The sequence below is a fragment of the Dendropsophus ebraccatus genome, chromosome 4, assembly GCF_027789765.1.
Source record: "Dendropsophus ebraccatus isolate aDenEbr1 chromosome 4, aDenEbr1.pat, whole genome shotgun sequence".
Taxonomy (NCBI): Eukaryota; Metazoa; Chordata; class Amphibia; order Anura; family Hylidae; genus Dendropsophus; species Dendropsophus ebraccatus.
The window spans coordinates 104,278,294-104,299,849 of NC_091457.1; the positions used below are offsets into that span (position 1 = coordinate 104,278,294).

The 21,556-nt window shown below is 44.9% G+C and overlaps 1 protein-coding gene across 1 annotated transcript in view; it reads left to right on the forward strand.

Annotated features, from left to right (window-relative positions):
• TEX264 (testis expressed 264, ER-phagy receptor) overlaps positions 1-21,556 on the forward strand; it is a 43,750-nt gene that overhangs the window by 3,084 nt on the left and 19,110 nt on the right. The window contains exon 2 of the mRNA XM_069966577.1: positions 9,340-9,561. Coding sequence (XP_069822678.1) covers positions 9,340-9,561 — 222 coding nt within the window. The remainder of the gene's footprint in view (positions 1-9,339; positions 9,562-21,556) is intronic.

Sequence of the window (21,556 nt, forward strand, 5' to 3'; positions counted from 1 at the left end):
CCCCCAGGAATGATGTATAGGGTCTCAGAGGGATGATTTGGTACAAGGTGGAGCCCAGGTGCAGCACACTCACTGCCAAATCCACAGCACCAACTTAGAGGATGACTTGGAGCAAAAGTGGCATGTTATCTATGACCATGACGCCATTGTGATTATAAGAAATGATGAAAACTGGAGCTCTGGGGCCCTGTGTAGCTACAGCCATAGTCTCTTTACAGCGTATTGTATCCAGTTATTCTTTTGCTTCACCTATTTTGTGTTGCTCTCGAGTTACATAATTTCTTTTATTCTATTTACATCCAGAGCTGTAGCCACTGTTGTGCAGGTTTCTAGGCCGCAGGACCTTACATTTTCTTAATGCACTTCACTGGCCATTAATATTACCTGATGTTACTTGGGATTAATATATGTAAAAGAAATGGTTCATCCTTTTGGGTAAGATGATATCTGTTCCTACTACAGCAGGACGTCACCATTAAAGCCTTTAGGTCAGCTTAGCTTAAAAAGTTGAAAGTCCATCCAGAGTGAAGGCATCATTGGCGCCTGAAAATCAGTTTAAGATGGCAGCCTACTGGACTGGATGGGATGATGCACTTGGTTTCATTCCCACATTTTGAACGCACATCTCTATTTTAGCCTGACTCTGTATCCTTTTTAGATGTGAGGAAATGTTACGTGAAAAATTATCCTATTCAGTTATAGCATTTGGTCCTTTACTTTATTACATAGCGCAGATCTGTGGAGTTAGGAGCTTTATAAAGAAGACCCTTGGCCTAGTGCTAGTTATATTCTTTACTGAATGCAGGTTACACATAATGTGCAGTCCAAACTATACAGATGAACTGGCACTGTCTTACACTGCACAGGTTAGTAATGCAATGCAATAAAAACTCCCAGAGCACTCACAGGATGCACCAAACTTGTTGTATCAAAAGCTGAGGTCTCAAAGTGTGGAGTAGCATGGCCTGGCTGTTTCATGGCTGCTCATACTTGTTGTTCTAGACCCCTCCGCCATATGGAAAAAGTTGAAAACTAAGCTATACAAGTGGCAAAAACAGTTACATCTGACATGTTCAAAAGTTTAGGATGTAATAAACATGTGCAGTGACTCCTTAGATTGCAAGTAACTTGCTATCACTTTAAATATTAAAATTGTACCTCGATAAACAAGTAAGAATTCTTAATATGAGCTCCCTGTTTCCCCAGCCTGATACTTACTGGGTAGGAAGTGCTCTCATTTTGACCTATTGCTACCTGATTAACTCTGCCAGTGATCTGATGCCTTCCATCAATCCTATGGTACCTGTCCGCAGAAATCAATTATCAATTCAGTTCAAATATCAATAGTAAAAGTGATTGTAAGAGAAAATGCAGCTCTGCACAGCATATCATCCTGCAATCTTCCCTCACCAAGCTCCCAGATGAGCACGGACCTGTCTGATCTGTGAATCCAGAGTTTTATGTGGCCAGACAGTTTGCAAACTGTGCAGCTGCTTGTCTCCTCTTCCTGCTCACTCATCCCCTTCAGCCCCTCCATAGGTAATAATGGACTCAGCAAAGCTGTCTTCACTGTAATGAAGACGACTTTTCCTGATAATGCACAGATAAGAAGTGTGGAGGGGGATGGGTAGATAGAAAGAGGCTAACAAAATCAGTTTCTTAAAATCGCTTGTCCAGACATCTCCCGCTGCTGTGCCACTGGTGTTGCCGTCATCTTACCTGCATGTGGTGCTGGATAGTGTATGACCATCACTTCCCTATTACACCTGAATTAACCCCTTCACCGATAGCTGCTCTAGGTAGCTGGCACTAGTACCAGCACCAGCAGGTTTGCAGCCACCTTGGGAGTTGTGTGTAGAGGGAGAGTTAACTGATTAACCCCTTCTTTACTGATAGAGTGTTCTTTATTAATACAGAACCCCTTGCCTACCTTATTTTTGGTTTGTGGAACAATTTGTCTGAATTTAATTATTTCTTATGAGAAAATTAGCTTTGATATATAAACATAAATGCATATGTTGACTTAAAGGGAACCTGTCACCCCCCGTGCCGGGGTGACAGGCTCCCGACCCCCCGTTAGAGCCCCCTATACTCACCTAATCCCGCCGGGTCCTGCTTCTGGAGGTGGTCGGGTGATGAAGATCTCAGCCGCTGCAGCCCAGTGCGCGCGCTGAGAGATGAGTCCAACGCTCATAGAGAATCATGGAGCGCTGGACTCTCCTGTCATTCTCTATGGGTGGTGGACTCATCTCTCAGCGCGCGCGCCGGGCTGCAGCGGCTGGGATCTTCATCACCCGACCACCTCCAGAAGCGGGACCCGGCGGGATTAGGTGAGTATAGGGGGCTCTAACGGGGGGTCGGGAGTAGTGATGTCACGATACCAGAATTTTGAGTTCGATACCAATACTTAATTTTTTATTTCGATACTCGATACCAATTCGATACCCAAGTATGAGAAAAAGCTACACCCCCACCTGTTTTTATGCTGTTATGGTCTTCAGGTCTGCACTATTATGGTGACATCAGGTTATGGGCTTTTTATTTTATTTTACTATCTTAGAAATAGTTTACATTTTTTTTTAAATAAAAGAGCTTAAAAGTTGTCCTACTCTGACTACTGTGACTACTCTAACCTTTCATGTTTTGCCCTGTATGGCTGTGGTGTGCGGGATTATTTTCTGCACTGTGATCTGCAGTTTTATTTGCTATCCTCTTTGTATATTTGTGACCTTTTGATCACTTAATGAATTTTTTTGGGGGGTGTGATGTGACCAAAAATCATAGTAAAAATATAGTAACCTATATGTAGCTATCCCTCTCGTAGGTAGCCCACAGAGTAGTCAGCTCCCTGTAGTAAGCACCCCCTCTATAGTCAATCCCCCTGTAGTGCTGCAGACTGGAGAGGTGATTCTGCTGAGGGTTGTAGTACATCAGACAGAAAGTATTCACAATGCTGGGAGTGTTGGTGCTTGTAATATTCTGTTAGTTAAGATCCAGATGTCTACAGGTTATTGTGCCCCAAACAGGAAACATTATGGTGGGAATGTTAGTGTCCCAAGCAGGACTGATTATCTGCTGAGACTTGTGGTGCCCCCAGCAGAGGAGACCCCTTTAATAACATGTCAGATAGAAGAGGTTAAAAAAAAGAGAAAAAGAAGAATAAAGTGGGCCCCACAGGTATACACAATAATAAGAAAGGGTGCTACCGTGTACCCTATACACTAATACCAATGGAACAAAACAAAAAATGACAGAAATATAGGATATATAAATCACAGATTTATCTGACAGATTTTTGAAGCCAAAGCCAGAAACAGACTATAAACAGGAGACGGGTCATAAAGGAAAGACTAAGATTTCTCCTCTTTTCAAATCCATTCCTGGCTTTGGCTTCCAGAATCTGTCAGATAAATCTCTGTGTGCAGGCACCATTACAAAAGAAATGATAAAAGCAATTAAAATGGTATGAACGGCAGCAGCCTCATAATGCAGGCTGTGCTACACTACTACAAGTCTTGCCACATGCAAGCCTTTACCTAAGAGGACGATAGAGCAAATCGTCAGAAAATGCATAATGGTATATAACAAAAAAATTCAAATGATATCACATGCAATACTGACAAAATCCCACCTGCTAAGTCTATGTCCCCATGTAGTAGTGGAGGAAAAAACTGCACGGGTATCGCCACCACGTCCTGACGAAGCCATAATATGGTGGCGATACCCTAGAGTTTTCTCCTCCACTACTACATGGGGACATAGACTTAGCAGGTGGGATTTTGTCAGTATTGCATGTGATATCATTAGAATTTTTTTGTTATATACCATTATGCATTTTCTGACGATTTGCTCTATCGTCCTCAGGTAAAGGCTTGCATGTGGCAAGACTTGTAGTAGTGTAGCACAGCCTGCATTATGAAGCTGCTGCCGTTCATACCATTTTAATTGCTTTTATCAGGTAGGAGAGATCATATATAGGGGAGGTGGGAGGGGTGGCATAATGCTGTCAGGATGGCCCTGGCCCGTCTTCCTGCTCTGATCAACCTTGGACACACACACCGGAGTCCTTGCCGGCAGAATGGAGAAAGGAGGCTATCATTACAGGAGCCGATAGGGTTAAAGACCACAACACAAGACATGTGTGCCTTATCATCCCCTGCACTGATAACCTCCGACCTCCATTCTGAGGCTGCCGGGAAGCTGCGGGACCCTGGTGTGTGTGTGTCCGAGGGTCATCACTACAACAAGACTGTCCCTCCACCTGCAGACCCCCTCACCCTGCGGCAGGCTGCAGTCATTAGCGGAGGGGATCTGCTACACATAGTAGCCGACCCCCACTGCTTCTGGAACGGGTCAGATGCTGCTGTCAGTGGGACAGCGTCAGCTACAGCTACATAGCCGGCACATGCGATCGCTATGTGCCGGCTATAGCTTATCACTGCTGTGAGCGGAGGGAGGGGAGGGACGGAGGAGGTGACACCAGGGGGCAGCACCCAGAGAACATGGCCAGCGCTCAGTTAGCCGCCGGCCATGTTCTCTGCTTTCGATACCAGGAAATCCTGGTACCAAACCGTATTTTTGCCCGAAATATCGATAGTAGTATCGATATTTCGGTGCATCGTGCATCCCTAGTCGGGAGCCTGTCACCCCGGCACGGGGGGTGACAGGTTCCCTTTAAATAGAGAGATCCTATTAGAGGGCAGATATACTTAGGATGTAAAGACACAAGTAGATCAGTCAAATCATTTATCCACATCTCACAATCCCATAAACATAGGTATCCTGGATGATTTAAATCCCTAAAAATTGTTAAAGGGAACCTGTTACCCCCTTGCCGGGGTGAAGGCCACCCGAGCCCCCCGCTAGAGCCGCGGATACTTACCCCACCTCGCCAAGTCCCACTCCTGGAGCCGGGCCCGGGACAGCGATATCCTTGTCTGAAGCCCGGTGCCCGCGCTGCATAGATGAGTCTGATGCCCATAGAGAATGAATGGAGCCGTCATTCTCTATGGGCGTCGGACTCATCTCTGCAGCGCGTGCCCCGGGCTTCCAACAAGGATACCTCCGTCCCAGGGCCGGCTCCAGGAGTGGGACTTGACGAGATGGGATAAGTATCCGGGACTCTAGCGGGGGTCGGGTTGCCTTCACCCCAGCACGGGTGGTGACAGGTTCCCTTTAACATGTTCTTTAGCCAAGTGGTCTATGGTGCTTGGGCTACAAATCTTTTTTATTAAAATGGGCCCAAATTGCTAAAATGCCTGCATGGTGATATAGGTTTCCTCGAGGCTTCCCCAATATGCCAAATTTTCAAAGTCATCAGACGCTTCCCCGATCCATTAATAGAGTTCTCCCCTTCACGCATTGTCGCTTTCCAATCCACTCTTTACCACATCTTTTGGACCTTCTCTTCAGTCTATTACGTCTGCATGTTACTGCACAAAACCTTTTAAGTCTAAGAAATTACTGTTAGGAAAGCGACCCTTTGATATAAAGATTATAGCTAACGCACCTCCACAGGGCGTTCATCACTATGGGTTTATTATAACCCTTAGTCTATCTAGTGCAGCGACTGACACATATGACCATAAGATTTCTTGATCACCCAACTTCCTGGCAAATGTAATGGTTTTTATAGTTGTAATTCTGGTAATGCACCTATTGAGTCATTGCTGGGATGTCCCCTACCAAACAATGAATATTACAAATAAGCATCGTATAAAAAGGATTAGTAATATCAGAAATATTTTCCTCCACTTATGCTGCTGGTCCCCATTGCTGCCCCTGCTTTTTGATGGTGCCACTTATTGATTTTAAAGGAATTTTATGTGCCTATACAAATGGTAATGGTTCACAAGGGAACTGGAAAAAGGCCAGTACTAGGGTAGCTTCACAATACCGTATTGCAGCAGATTTAATGGTGCGGATCTGCAGCAGATTTGATCTAAATAACTGAACACAGCATTAAATTTGCACCATCAAATCTGCTGCAGATCCTGTACGTGTGAATGTACCCCTAGTAAGATTACAACTTTTCTGCCAAATAAAATAAAGCCCTGCAAATTATAAACTCATCTAAATACACAGTTGAGCGACCTGGAGGACGCTTCAGTAATATATATAATGTAACAGGGCTTTAAAGTGTCACTGTCGTTTACTTTTTTTTTTTTTTTTTGTAGAAATCAATAGTGCAGGTGATTTTAAGAAACTTTGTAATTGGGTTTATTAGCCAATGCATTTTTATCATGAAAAAGCAGTTTGAAGCTCTCCGCCTGACTTCATTGTTCTGTATGAAGAGGGGAGGGGTGGAGGGAGATGAGGCACCAAAACAGGACAACAAAGAGTTAATTTACAGCTACATCACCAGGCTATCTCCTCTGAAGTCAGCACTGACCTCTGCATAGCAGCTTTCACACAGGTCCTGAATAATCCTTTGTTCTCTGCTCTCTGCTGGCGACTAATCTCCCTCCTCCCCCCTCTCCATAGGTTACACAGGGCTTCACTGATGTAAAAGAGTCGAGATTTCCTGATAATGAGCAGTGGATGAGAGAGAGGAGGGGGGGGGGACCTGGGGAAAGTCTTTTTGAATGCAGATAATGGCATATTTGCCTAATAAACCCAATTACAAAATCGCCTGGACTATTGATTTCTGCAAAAAAAAAAAAAAAAATTAAACGGCAGTGATACTTTAAGAAGTTTACATTTTTCATCAATCTATGTATTAAAGTTCTTAACAGTCCTGAATAATTCCTGGTTAGTTCCTTCTATAAACCTTATCACTTTTGAATTGTCTCATCGCCTGTTCTATATATTAAGCTTTGACAATGACATAATTTTGCTTCCCCCTAATCTGCCAGCTAACCATTGGAGAGCCTTTCTTTCACTACATGTCAAATCATTTGCAGCTTACTTCTGTTATTATTGTATGATTTTTGTTGCTGCTCCGTGCATTAGTCTATGTTAGGTCAGTTTTCGACGTGTTGGATTGGAACCGGTGAATCGGCATGTGTGTATTTTTAAATGATTTTAAATGTTTGTTCCTTTGTATTTATGTATTAATAAAGATTTCATTGGTATATTTTCTTATTATCAGGAGGTGCAGTTTACTTTTTTTCAGCCATTTTTTGTTGGTGTTTGTATACATTGTTTAGGTTGGGATAACTAGCACTCCTTGTCGTTATATTTTGCGGTGCCAGCCCAGCTCTTTATATATATTAATCATTTGCAGCTTCAGGCTGGGTTCACACTACGTATATTTCAGTCAGTATTGTGGTCCTCATTGCAACCAAAACCAGGAGTGGATTAAAAACACAGAAAGGATCTGTTCACACAATGGTGAAATTGAGTGGATATCTGCCATTATTTCAATACAACAGCCGTTATTTTAAAATAACAGCAAATATTTGCCATTAAAGGGGTAGTGCGGCGGTAAATAATTATTCACAGAATAACACACATTACAAAGTTATATAACTTTGTAATGTATGTTATGTCTGTGAATGGCCCCCTTCCCCGTGTCCCACCACCCCCACCCGTGTACCCGGAAGTGTGGTGCGCTATACATACCTGTCACGTGCCGACTTGTCTCCGATCTTCAGTCAGCGATGTTGTCTTCGGACGGCCGGGCCGAATCCCTCCGTCTGTCCTGCGTGCCGGCCGCCCTCTCCTGCGTCATCGGCTGCTCAGCCGCGATTGGCTGAGCATAACTGTGCTCAGCCAATCGCGGCTGAGCAGCCGATGTTGCGGCCACGTCATCAGCTGCTCAGCCGGCAGACCGGCACACAGGACAGTCGGAGGGATTCGGCCCGGCCGTCCGAAGGCTACATCGCTGACTGAAGATCGGAGACGAGTCGGCACGTGACAGGTATGTATAGCGCACCACACTTCCGGGTACACGGGTGGGGTGGTGGGACACGGGGAAGGGGCCATTCACAGACATAACATACATTACAAAGTTGTATAAGTTTGTAATGTGTGTTATTCTGTGAATAATTATTTACCGCTGCACTACCCCTTTAAATGGCGGCCATCCACTCAATTTCAACATTGTGTGACCAGAGCCTTTCTGTGTTTTTAATCCACTCCTGGTTTTGGTTGTAATATGAGGACCACAATACTGACTAAAATATACGTAGTGTGAACCCAGCCTAAGGATGCACTAGAGATGTAATATCACATAAATCCTGTATGTAAGATCAGCGGGCAGGTAAGGATGGATTAACAGTAGGTGGCCCACCACTAATACATCTTTCCATACTGCTACATCCATCAATTGACAGAACACACAGTAAAATTAGAATGAAAAATAAAACCAAAACTCTGATTTCAATCTGTTGTTCACCTATTGGTCTTTTTTTCTCTATAAGTTTTCCTGAAAACAACCTTTGTAGTACTATTTATATATACACAAGGAGGATATAACCTTGGGGTTGGGAGGTAGCATAATCTCCGCTCCTGTTATTGTGTAAATCTTTATCTTTTCTTTTTTGCTGTTTATTTTTTGCTTTTATTAATAGTATCAGCTTAATGTGAAGTCCCGATCGCCTTCTGTTATTGACCATTCAGCTCTGGGAGATGTACACTGTATTCATATTTCCTACAGTCTAAGGGTCCTAATACACAGCCTGATAATAAACAGTAAACAAGCGCAGATCTGCTAGATCAGCACTCATTTTCTGAGCTATTACACAGGCTTATCAAGCTGCAAGGGCTGCACAGACATCGTTAGCGATATCCATGCAGCCCTTGCATTTAGTGTAAAATAATAAATATTAACTTGCAGCGTTCCCGGCCGTCCTCGGAGGCCTTCTGCGCTGTGTGCAGCTCTGCCTCTGCTCCAGTCTTTGCAGTGACAGGCTGCCGGACGCTCAGCCAATCCTCGTCTAAGACAGGCCGCGGCCAGTGATTGGCTGAGCGGCCACGACCTGTCACTGCAAAGACCGGAGCAGAGGCAGAGCTGCAAACAGCATGGAAGGCCTCTGAGGACGCCCGAGAATGTGGTATGGTGAGTTAATATTTATTATTTTACATTTTAATCATCAGCTGCACATCAGTATTACACATAGCGATGCGTGGTCGGTGCCCGATTTTAGGCTTGAACCTAAAGAAACAATCTGCCAATGATCGTTTCATCGGCTGATTGTTTTCTTTATTACACCGAGCGATAACCGCCCTGATTCGGCTGATTAATGCTCTGTGTAATAGGGCCATAACAGCCATATCAGCCATTTCAAGTAGAGAAAAGGCTACAAGATAGGGGAGGACAATTATTTTTTTTATAGTGTAGGTTAATTTGGTTCACTCTACACTTTGGGTTTTATAATACATTTCATTATTCCACAGGTCCCTGTCGAGTTTTGTCGATACATTGTGGGCAGTATCCTCAGCGAGGGTGACGAGAAGCCTCTCCCCGATCATGTCCGGATATTCCGCAAACATGGCTTCAAATTTTGTGTGTTGCCTGAAGTTAACCATGCTGTGATGGCCACATTTCCTTATACAACCCCATTCTCAATACAGCTGGCCACCACCAGAGTGCACCCTGCGCTGGAGAAATATGTCAAGGTATGAAAGAAAAATGAAGATGGCTTTTGGCTATTATATGTAAAAGAGGGCAGAGAGCTTGTATAGCGCTGTTAGTCAGTATGTTGTTGAAAGGGTTTTCTTGTTCAAGGTTCCATACAATATATATTAATAACATATTGACTTAAGCCCCTTTTTACACGGGCCGATTATCAGCAAGGAGCTTTGCTAGAAACACTCCCATGTCTGATAATTGGCCCATGTGAAAGTGGCAGCAAGGAACGGGAAACACCTGATCATAGACTGCAATCTCAAAAGCCCCTCTATGGTGGGCCAGGGGTATCATTGCCAAATCAAATCACTAAACCATGAGGCACTAGGCATAGGGTTGAAAAAAACCCTTATGTAGCTTACCCCTAAAATGTAACCTTTATTGCTTCAATTAAAATAAAATATATAGAGAACAAAAAAAGTTGAAGAACACAGTCCTTCTTGTGTGCGTCTGACTAGTCTCATAATTCAAGGCTAGAGGTCAACTCCGGGCCTTGTCCCTAAGGCTTACCTATATACAGACACACAAGGAGTGACTGCTGTTTAAAATAAAATAAAAAAAATGCCTCTTCACCATATTTTGGTCATTTAGCACAACATTATTAGGAAGTATGGCTTTCAACCAGAATCCCCTTTTATTGGGGAAATACCACCGCTCCCCAAACACCTAACCCATGATGTTTTAATCCAATAGCACCAATCAGACCCAATCTTATTAGTCATCCATTCTGAATTGATATTAAGCCACCTATGATATAAGGTCGTAACCTTATCACCTGACCACATCTATGTCATCAGTCATCGCCCACGTCCCAGGGCAGTCATGTGATCGTCCACATCACCAAGTGCAACATCAGTGATAGCCCAGGTCACATGGCTTACTACATCACCTGACCACCTGTATCACATGGCCACACACACCACATGACCAAACCATATTTATATAATATAGATGCAACTTATAGTAAAGTAAATATAAATACAGATGAGTATGCAGGTAAATATACATATACATAATATGGGTATCCATTGAGATATTCAGTACAAAATAAAATTATTATATTCTCAGGTGGTGGACTCAAAGTAAAATAGATATAGTTGCAACTTTTAGTGAGGTAGATACGAATACAGGTGAATATACTATATAATATAATATTTTTTTTACCCCAGGACCCTTACTGATGTAAGTGTCTGACTCCTGAAATTGTATGATATGAAATAGAGATGGGTAAAATACTAGTGTGCATGTACCCCATCATGAGGTGAACAAATGAAGCAAAGTGTCTAACCTGCTCCAAACTTTTCACACCATATGCACCAGTTTGATAAATACAGCAAACTTTCTGTCACTTGCAGCGTTTCTCATCCTATGACGTTTATAATTCCAGTGCAATACAAAGATTGTAAATGTCACTCTGCCAATAGTGATGTTGAATTGTTGTGCTTGGTGTTTTACCCCAGCCTATCCCCCTCTGATCATTCCAGACAAAACCTTGTATGAAGAAAGAAAGGTAATATGTGAGATAGTAGTTTATTTTTTTTATGAGGAAAAATAACAATCCTGAGGAATTTAAAGGAGTGGTCCGGGCTAAATTTACTGATAATCTATCCACAGGATCTCTTATCATTAACTTGTCGTCGGGGTGTGGGCAGCCGGCACCCACATTGTCACCTATTCTGCTCCACGATATACAATGTTTGTCTGTGTTCATTGTGTGTTCATGGCGATGTGCAACTGCAGCTCACCTCCTATTCACTTGAATGGGAACTGAGCTGCAATTGCACATTGCCACCGCTACACAACGGCGACAAACTCTGTTCACTGTGTAGTGCATCACTGTGCATCTGATCAGATGCTGATAAGCTACCCTGTGGATAAATCATCAATAATTTTTTTTTCTAGAAGACACCTTGAGGCTATGTTCACATGTTTTTATTGGACAGCCGTCTTTTAGGGTAGCTTCAAGTTTTCGAGTTTTCAGTGCTGCTGTGCCTCTTGGTGTCCTCCTGAGCATTTTGAGCCATCTCCTGTCTTTCTAGCTGCCACTGTTCCTGAGTTAGGCTGGGTTCACACTACATTTTTTCCTATCTGCTCTTTTTCTTCTTTTTTTTTTTTTTTTTTTTTTTCAAAAAACAGTTGAAAACTATGGATGCATTTGTGTGCATTCGTTTTTCCATTGACTTCCATTAAAAGAAAATGGATCAAAACAGATCTGTTATTTTTCAACAGACTCAAAAATGAGGTCAACTACGTTTTTGTGTCAGTTAAAAATAAAAAAAACGATCTGTTTTGATCTCTTTTTTTTTTTATAATGTAAGTCAATGGAAACACACCTCAAAACGGATGCACACAAAAACAGATTGCAAAAATGTAGTGTGAAGCTAGCCTAAAAAGTTTTTTTTATCTACAAGACTGTCTATATCCAACTTGGCGCCTGCCAGGAAACTACATCTCCCAGCATGCATTGCAACTCAAAGCAAACTGCCAAGTATTCGCCTCATGTTGTAGTATCTGCCTATTGCTGGCCCAATCTTCTGCTACACACCATAAACAAAATATCTATTTCACTGATTGCAATCGTGCCGCATTTAAAGGAGACCTGTCACCTCCCGTGCCGGGGTGACAGGCTCCTGACCCCCCGTTACAGCCCCCTATACTTACCTGATCCCGCCGGGTCCCGGTTCCTGGTCCGGTCGGGTCACGGAGATATGAGCGCCCGAAGCCCGGCGCGCGCTCACAGGAGAGTCCGACGCTCATAGAGAATGAATGGGGAGTCCGATGCTCCGTCATTCTCTATGGGCATCGGACTCTCCTGTGAGCGCGCGCTGGGCTTCCGGCACTTATATCTCCGTGACCCGACCGGATCAGGTGAGTATAGGGGGCTGTAACGGGGGGTCGGGAGCCTGTCACCCCGGCACGGGGGTTGACAGGTCCTCTTTAAGTGTAAGTGACAGGAGCATCTCCATGTCCTGTCACTTACCGATTGGGATCCCCGCAGCATGTCTGCAAGGGTCCCAATCACATGGCCTGACTGCGGGAGGTCTCTTACCTTCCTCCGTGCAGTCATGTCTTCGCTTTTCTGATAGAGCCTGCCTGTGGCCTGTGGTAAACTCTATCAGAAGATTGCAGATAACACTGATCCCTGCTATGCTATGGCATAGCAGTGATCAGTGCATACAATCTAATGAATGTATGTAATGGCTCCCTAGAGGGACTATAAAAGTGTAAAATAAAAAATCAATTAAGGTTTTAAAAAATGCCCCTAAAGTGAAAATCACTTTAGACACTGAGTATAAACAATTGCACACCTGCTCTTATAGAAGCTGTTGCCTCATATTGGAGCTGTGGCTTCCTGGGCAGTCACCTGTAGGTGGTGTCAGAGAGCAGGTTTCTTGTGAAGGTGAGTGTTGCACTCTGACTCTGCTTGATCGCTAAATAAAAATTCAGTGAGTATAAATAGCAAAGTAAGGAGTCTCCGGATACTCCTTGCAAGGGTCAAGGTAATCAGCCATGACCCCTTAAAGCTAGAGCAGTTTATGGGAATCTTATGAGGTATTGCATAATGATTTTGGCAATAAGAGATGCAGATTAAGGCTAGGTTCACACTGCGTTTTCAGCATCCGTTTAACGCATCCGTTTTTTGAAAAAAACGCATAAAAAACGGATTGCAAAAAACGGATTCATTTGTGTGCATCCGTTTTTCCATTGACTTCCATTATTAAAAAAAACGGATCCGTTTTTTTTGACGGACCAAAACGGACAAAAAAACGTTGCTGACCCTATTTTTCTGGACGTTAAAAAAAACGGATCCGTTAAACGGATGCTGAAAACGCAGTGTGAACCTAGCCTTATCAGTCTGGGTGAATTCCAAAACTGTTTGTTTTTGCCCAAAGCAATCACAGTTTTTATTTTACAAGAGCCTGTTATGTATTGAAAGCTGAATTGTGATTGGCTGCTGGGGCAAAATCAGGCAGAATGATAAGTGAGCTCTATATCACTGTGCCTGAGCCCTCGTGTGACCCCTCTCCATCACAGGTATCTGGCATTGTTAGCAGTGTTTCTGTGTGTATGGTGAATATTTAGTTAGAAACATAGAAGATTGTCGGCAGGAAAAGACCACCTGAGTTGTTCAGGACATGGAGGCTGGAGACTGGCTGCATCCACTGCACACACAGAAGAAGCTGCTTTATATCTTTCCTTATTCCCTCAGAAGTTGCCCCAGGATCATGTAGGACATTAGGGAGAAGCTGCTGAGCCAGATCTACACCAGTGTGAGAAATAAATGTGTTAACTAGTCCTGATTCCAAGATTCTGATCCTGATATTTTTTTTTTTTTTTTAAGTATAAACAAAGCGTTAATATGTAGTTAGCGAACAATAAGCTCAATTCATTCCAAAATCATAGTTTTATAGTCGGAAATTGTTAGGATACATTATTTAGGTCTCAATAGTTGAAGAAGTCCAACTATTGGTGGTGCATGTATGTTCCAATAAAAAAAAAAATTGACAATAAGCCTGTTGTAATGTTAGACTATCCATTCTTGTATTCTATTGCTGATTTGTACCTTTGGTAGCCAGGACCGTTTTCTCACTTTTGACATTAACAAATAAAACCAAATTTACATTATAAGACATATATGCTAATCCACCATGCCCATGTATTTTCTAGGAGTGGACATCTTGTGCATTAAAATGCCCTACTCGTCTTTATTTACAGACACCTTTATATAATTTTGTGGCAAAGTGTCATTTTTCACTTAAAAAAGGTGTAAAAAAAATAGGTAATTATGTGTGACCCAAGCAGAATGCTATATTCACCACCCCTTTAAAAATGAGCATTCCACCAGGTACATATCAGGTGACCTATGTCTATATGCACATATTTTCATAAATGCACCAGAAGTGGGAAAAACAAAAATCTGGTTTCAAGCTGGAAATTGTGAAAAGTAACAACCTATAAAATACAGAGAAAACACACCCTGAAAAGTAAGTTCACCTCTAAACCCTGACAGCAGACAGCCTGACAGTTGCAATTGTCCTGACTGACTGCAGACAGCCTTGTCCACCTTCACATAACTTTGTAACAAACAGGAATGATATACAGTGGTGCCTTGGATTACGAGCATAATTCGTTCCAAATCCACTCTTAAACCAAAGCAAATTTTCCCATAAGAAATCACTGATATGCAGACAATTGGTTCCACACCCCAAAAATAATTATTTATTATTCTGAATAACATGTAAAACTAATAAAACAAACATTCAGAAACAGCAGAATATGTGATATTATAAGTTACTGTACAGTAATGGAGAGGATGGGAAACACAAGGGCTGACAGAGACTGCAGGGAGCATGAAGGAATAAGCAGGACATATGTGGGCACATACATGCAGCACTCTCTGTCCGGGAGAGAGAGGGGTTACAGCTATGGAGAGATTACCTCCACAGTCCTGTCCCCTGATGTGAGCCCCAGCCTGAAGTGGATCTGCTATGATTTGGAAGGTGAGGAAGACTTCCTGGGTCAGAGTACAGTGCTGTAGACCCCGCTATGCAGGCCATGCCCCTCCCTCACTCGCTCTCCCACCCAGTACAGGGAGATCTTAAACCAAAGCAATGCTCTTAAACCAAGTCACAATTTTGAAAAACTGTGAGCTCTTAAACCAAAACCCTCTTAAACCAAGGTACCACTGTATTTTAGGTAGACATGGGTACTTTATTGCTCCATTATTATGGATGCAACGCCCGGATTTCCTGCAGTTCCTCTATACTAATGTTGGATCACAATAACTCTGGTTCTCTTGAACTGCAGATGGTGTTATACCTGTAAAACTGGTGCAAAAAATATTATACCCATCTGAAAGTGGCCGAATACTAAAATCATTCTGTTACTACAAAAATGTTTGGGTTAAAAGGTGATTTCTGATTGATAAAAATTTGTCATAGATATTTTATACATACCTCTAGTAATAACCATTATCACTATGACTGTAGTACATGAACGGTATAGCTCGACAAGCAGTTAGTGGAGTTTACCCTAATATGACGTTTGTGTATGGTGGGAGTGTTCTCAACCTTCCCAAATTGTGAGGCGCCCCCTAGTAGTTGTAAGGCATAGCTGGGGAGGTAGTTTTTACAAAAGTGACTTTAAGCTGCACAGTCCTTTCCCTGGCCGCAACAATATCCGATTAAATAAAGCTATTGACTTATGTTAAAGAAGTCCGGTGAAAATTTTTATTAAAGTATTGTATTGCCCTCCCCAAATTTATACAAATTACCAACATACACTTATGCACTTACTACTATATCAAGGCTTCACTTCCTAGATAACATGGTGATGTAACGACCCGACTCCCAGAGCTGTGCGGGCTGTGGCTGCTGGAGAGGATGATGGCAGAGGGATGCTCAGTGTCCCTCCAGTGCCCTGTGTCCCTCAGTGTCCTCCTGCCATCATCCTCTCCAGCAGCCACAGCCCGCACAGCTCTGGGAGTCGGGTCGTGACATCACCATGTTATCTAGGAAGTGAAGCCTTGATGCAGTAGTAAGTGCAGGGGAAAAAGCATTTTATTTGAATTTCTCATAAGTGTATATTGGTAATTTGTATAACTTTTGGGAGCAATACAATATTTTAATAAAAATTTTCAGCGGACTTCTCCTTTAATGTTATACAGAGTTTAGGAGACAAATGAAGGGTAGGCTGAGCAATAGTTTTTATATTTGCATGGACCTCTACCACAGATGGTGAGGCCCAGGTATCACTTTCTCTGTTTGGTGACGCTACAGTAAGAACATTTTGAGAAGTATTGATCTGGACACTGGTAAAAGCCCAGGTTGTGGAATTGGTTAAAAGCGGAGTTAGGTGCAGAAAAGGGATTACATGACTAACTGCCCATCCTCTCACTCCTCTACTGGGAACAGACATGTCACAGTCAAAGAGCATTCAGTCTCCTGGGTTGGTGATGAGGGGCTGGGTAACAGTGGGGTAATCTACAGTGATACAGAAGAACTGGAGACTGTACAGTACACTCCTCCTCCTGTCTCAGTAGCATGTATGCCTCCCCCCATCTGCAGGGAGCTTAAAGGAGAAGTCCACCCAAAATTATTTTTTTATATGTTATTACTTATGGAAAGTTATACAATTTTCTAATGTACATTAATTATGGTAAATGCTCATATACTGCTATTTCCCTTAATTTAGTGTATCAGGAAGTGTTAGAATTATCTCTGAAGCAGTGACGTCACAACGAAAGGTGTAATTCCTATGGAGTGTCCAGCAGGGGGGGCTCTCTATATAGAAGTCAATGAGTACCATTGACTTCTATATATAGTGCGCCCCTGCTGGACACTCCTTAGGGATTACAGTGTATGTAATGTTATGCACTGTACTTTTGTGACTTCATGAATACATTTATGGAATACTTTGGGGAGCAAGTGTCCTTGCTCCCCAAAGTATCCCATAAATGTATTCAATGAATACATTTGCTGGGCACCGAGCAGGGAGGGAGAGAGGTGCCATCTACCTCCCCCCTCCCTGCTCGGCGCTGGGAACATATACAAAGTACTACTCCCCCATTATCTGCAGATAATGGGGGAGTAGAACCTTTTTGCTATCCCTATCACCGCCCGCTCCGCCGCCGCTCACACAGGGGCTGCTTTTCATGCCCCCCGGCGCTCCCCTCCTCCTCCTCCTGGCTTCAAACTTACTATGGCCCCGCTGATTCCCCGCCGCCCGCGCCGCTCCTCACTATCCGGACGGCCGCTGACTCCCACACGCCCGCTCGTTCGCACGCCCCGTTCCTCACACTATCTGGCTGCCGCTCTCTGCTCTTGCATGCCGGCCGCATCAGCCCGCCACCACCCCGGCCGGGAGCACGGCGCTTCCTGGTGTCTCCGGCCGGGGTGGCATGCAAGAGCAGAGAGTGGCGGCCAGATAGTGTGAGGAACGGGGCGTGCGAACGGGCGGGAGTCAGCGGCCGGCCGGGTAGTGAGGGGCGGCGGGAAATCAGCTGCGCGATAGTAAGTTTGAAGCCGGGAGGAGGAGGAGGGGGAGCATGAAAAGCAGCCCCTGTGTGAGCGGCGGCGGAGCGGGCGGTGATAGGGATAGCACAGGTACTACTCCCCCATTATCTGCAGATAATGGGGGAGTAGTACTTTGTATATGTTCCCAGCACCGAGCAGGGAGGGGGAGGTAGATGGCACCTCTCTCCCTCCCTGCTCGGTGCCCAGCAAATGTATTCATTGAATACATTTATGGGATACTTTGGGGAGCAAGGACACTTGCTCCCCAAAGTATTCCATAAATGTATTCATGAAGTCACAAAAGTACAGTGCATAACATTACATACACTGTAATTCCTATGGAGTGTCCAGCAGGGGCGCACTATATATAGAAGTCAATGGTATTCATTGACTTCTATATAGAGAGCGCCCCCTGCTGGACACTCCATAGGAATTACACCTTTCGTCGTGACGTCACTGCTTCAGAGATAATTCTAACACTTCCTGATACACTAAATTAAGTGATAGTAAAAATGTTCTTTAACTTCCAAAATCTCAGGCTAGGTTGCAGCTGAGGCCTTAGTCTTGTTTTAAAGCCTAGCCTGAGACAGAAGCTCTAGAAACCAAATTGGGAATTGACGACTGCATGTATATGTAGCTGTCACTGAAAGTGTCTGTATCTCAAACAAGCCCAATATCATATCTGTGGCTGTTATACAGCCTGAGATGTAGCCAGTAATATGACATATGTCCTTGCCTACTGAGATGTTACCCTGCCACCACAAATCAGGTATGTCCTTGCGGTCAGCTGATAAAATGATCATTGGCTGATCATTTCTTTAGGTCCAGACCTAAAATCATCGTCCCTGCATTGCTACCTGTATTTGCAATGTGCGGCCGACAGCTGATGATTGTAGTATAAGGGCCTGTTCACACTACAGAAAACAGGCGGGCTCCCGAGTGGATTCTGCAGGTGGGGGTTCCGCTCGGAATGTCCACCTGTTTTCCGTAGTGTGAACGGGCCCTAATATAATGAAGTATTGACTAGTGATGAGCGAATGGTGAAATATTCGAATATTCAATATTCGTACGAATATCTCCGGAATATTCGATTGAATATTCAACCCCATTAAAGTCAATGGGAACAAGTATCTGATTATTGAAAAACATCTATTCGTCCACTTGGAGGTAAAAACCGGAAGCTGGGGGATTTGAAAGCTTATCGAATATTTGTCGAATATTCGGCGAACTATTCGATAATATTCGTTAGATCGAATACCTTACTATGCGAACGAATATCTATTCGATCGAACAGTATTCGCTCATCACTAGTATTAACTTACCTTACCATGGTCCCTTGTGTCCTCTGAGGCCTTCCCCGGTGTCTGCAGCTCTGCCTTCTGTTCCTGTCTCTGCACTGTGAGGCAGCAGCTGCTCAGCCAATCACTGGCCGCGGCCTGTATCAGTCAGTGATTGCGTAGAGACCGTAACAAAAGGCAGAGCTTCAGACTCTGGGGAAGCCCCGAGGACACCAGGGAATGTGGAAAGGTAAGTAAATACTTTATTATTTTACACTAAAGGCAAGGGCTGCACGGTCATCGCTAACTATGTCCATGTAGCCCTTGCAGCATGATAGTTGGCCCCTGTAATTGCTCAATAAATGAACACCAATCTATCAGATCAGCGCTTGTTTACAGTTTATGATCAGGCTGTGTAATAGGACCCTTACTCTTGAGGACCTGTTCTCCCCTGAACTACACAGACTACCCATTGATCTGAATGAGCATTTTGAAATGCTTAATTTTCCCATTGGAAATTGATCATTTACAGCAGTGGTGGGGAACCTTCGACCCGGGGGGAAGGGGGGACAGGCACTGGGGGTTAACTAGGCTACCAGGGACATGACTGGGAGGGGGGGGGGGGTTAACTGGGCTACCAGGGACATGACTGGGGGGGGGGGGGGTTAACTGGGCTACCAGGGACATGACTGGGGGGGGGTTAATTAGGCTACCAGGGACATGACTGGGGGGTTAACTAGGCTACCAGGGACATGGCTGGGGGGGTTAACTAGGCTACCAGGGACATGGCTGGGGGGGTTAACTAGGCTACCAGGGACATGGCTGGGGGGGTTAACTAGGCTACCAGGGACATGGCTGGGGGGGTTAACTAGGCTACCAGGGACATGGCTGGGGGGGGGGTGTTAACTAGGCTACCAGGGACATGACTGGGAGGGGGGGGGAATAACTGGGCTACCAGGGACATGGCTGGGGGGGTTAACTAGGCTACCAGGGACATGGCTGGGGGGGTTAACTAGGCTACCAGGGACATGGCTGGGGGGGTTAACTAGGCTACCAGGGACATGACTGGAGGGGGGGTGTTAAGTAGGCTACCAGGGACATGACTGGAGGGGGGGCTGTTAACTAGGCTACCAGGGACATGACTGGAGGGGGGGGGGGTTAACTAGGCTACCAGGGACATGACTGGGGGGGGGGGGGTGTTAACTAGGCTACGTGGGACATGACTAGGGGGTTAATTAGGCTACCAGGGACATCACTAGGGGGTTAACTAGACTACAAGGGGCATCACTGGGGGTTAGTTAACTACAATAGCAGGGACATGACTGGGGGGGGGGGTGTTAACTAGGCTACCAGGGACATGACTGGGGGGTTAACTAGGCTACGTGGGACATGACTAGGGGGTTAATTAGGCTACCAGGGACATGGCTGGGGGGGGGGGGGGTGTTAACTAGGCTACCAGGGACATGACTGGGAGGGGGGGGGAATAACTGGGCTACCAGGGACATGGCTGGGGGGGTTAACTAGGCTACCAGGGACATGACTGGGGGGTTAACTAGGCTACGTGGGACATGACTAGGGGGTTAATTAGGCTACCAGGGACATCACTGGGGGGATAACTAGACTACAAGGGGCATCACTGGGGGTTAGTTAACTACAATAGCAGGGACATGACTGGGGGGGGGTGTTAACTAGGCTACCAGGGACATGACTGGGGGGGGTGCTAACTAGGCTACCAGGGACATGACTGGGGGGTTAACTAGGCTACGTGGGACATGACTAGGGGGTTAATTAGGCTACCAGGGACATGACTGGGGGGATAACTAGACTACAAGGGGCATCACTGGGGGTTAGTTAACTACAATAGCAGGGACATGACTGGGGGGGGGGTGTTAACTAGGCTACCAGGGACATGACTGGGGGGGGTGTTAACTAGGCTACCAGGGACATGACTGGGAGGGGGGGGGTTTAACTAGGCTACCAGGGACATGACCGGGGGGGGGGGGGGGTAACTAGGCTACCAGGGACATGACTGGGGGGTTAACTAGGCTACGTGGGACATGACTGGGGGGGTTAACTAGGCTTCCAGGGACATGACTAGGGGGTTAATTAGGCTACCAGGGACATCACTGGGGGGGGGATAACTAGACTACAAGGGGCATCACTGGGGGTTAACTACAATAGCAGGGGCACTAGAGGGAACAATACTTTACCTTGCCCCAGGTGCTGCCAACCCACGCTACTAACTGCCGCGCACAGTATGTGGCCCTCGAATGATTTTATTAATGCCAGACTGGCCCTCGACATGGAAAAGGTTCCCCACCCCTGATTTTACAGCCAGGTTTCCCACAGATTGAAGCTGGTGTCTGGGGCTCCCAGTAGGTGGTCAGTTTGTGATCAGATTATAGTCAAGGGACCCTTCTAACAAGCTGGAATTGGTCAAGGCACAAAGCCCATTAATTCACAAGCGCAGCCATACTATCTATATTTTACTTCTCACTTCTGCGGATTCGCAGCGAGATCAGCTGCAGATCCAGTATCAATCACCCCTATGATAGCATATACTCGCAGCGGGATTAACATCCCGCAGTGAGTATGTGCTTTAACTCCCTGGTGCCCGCAGGCCTGCCGCCCACATCCCCGTCCCATCAGCCCCGTCTCCGGCATCCTCCATCCCCGTTCCCGGCATCCTCCAT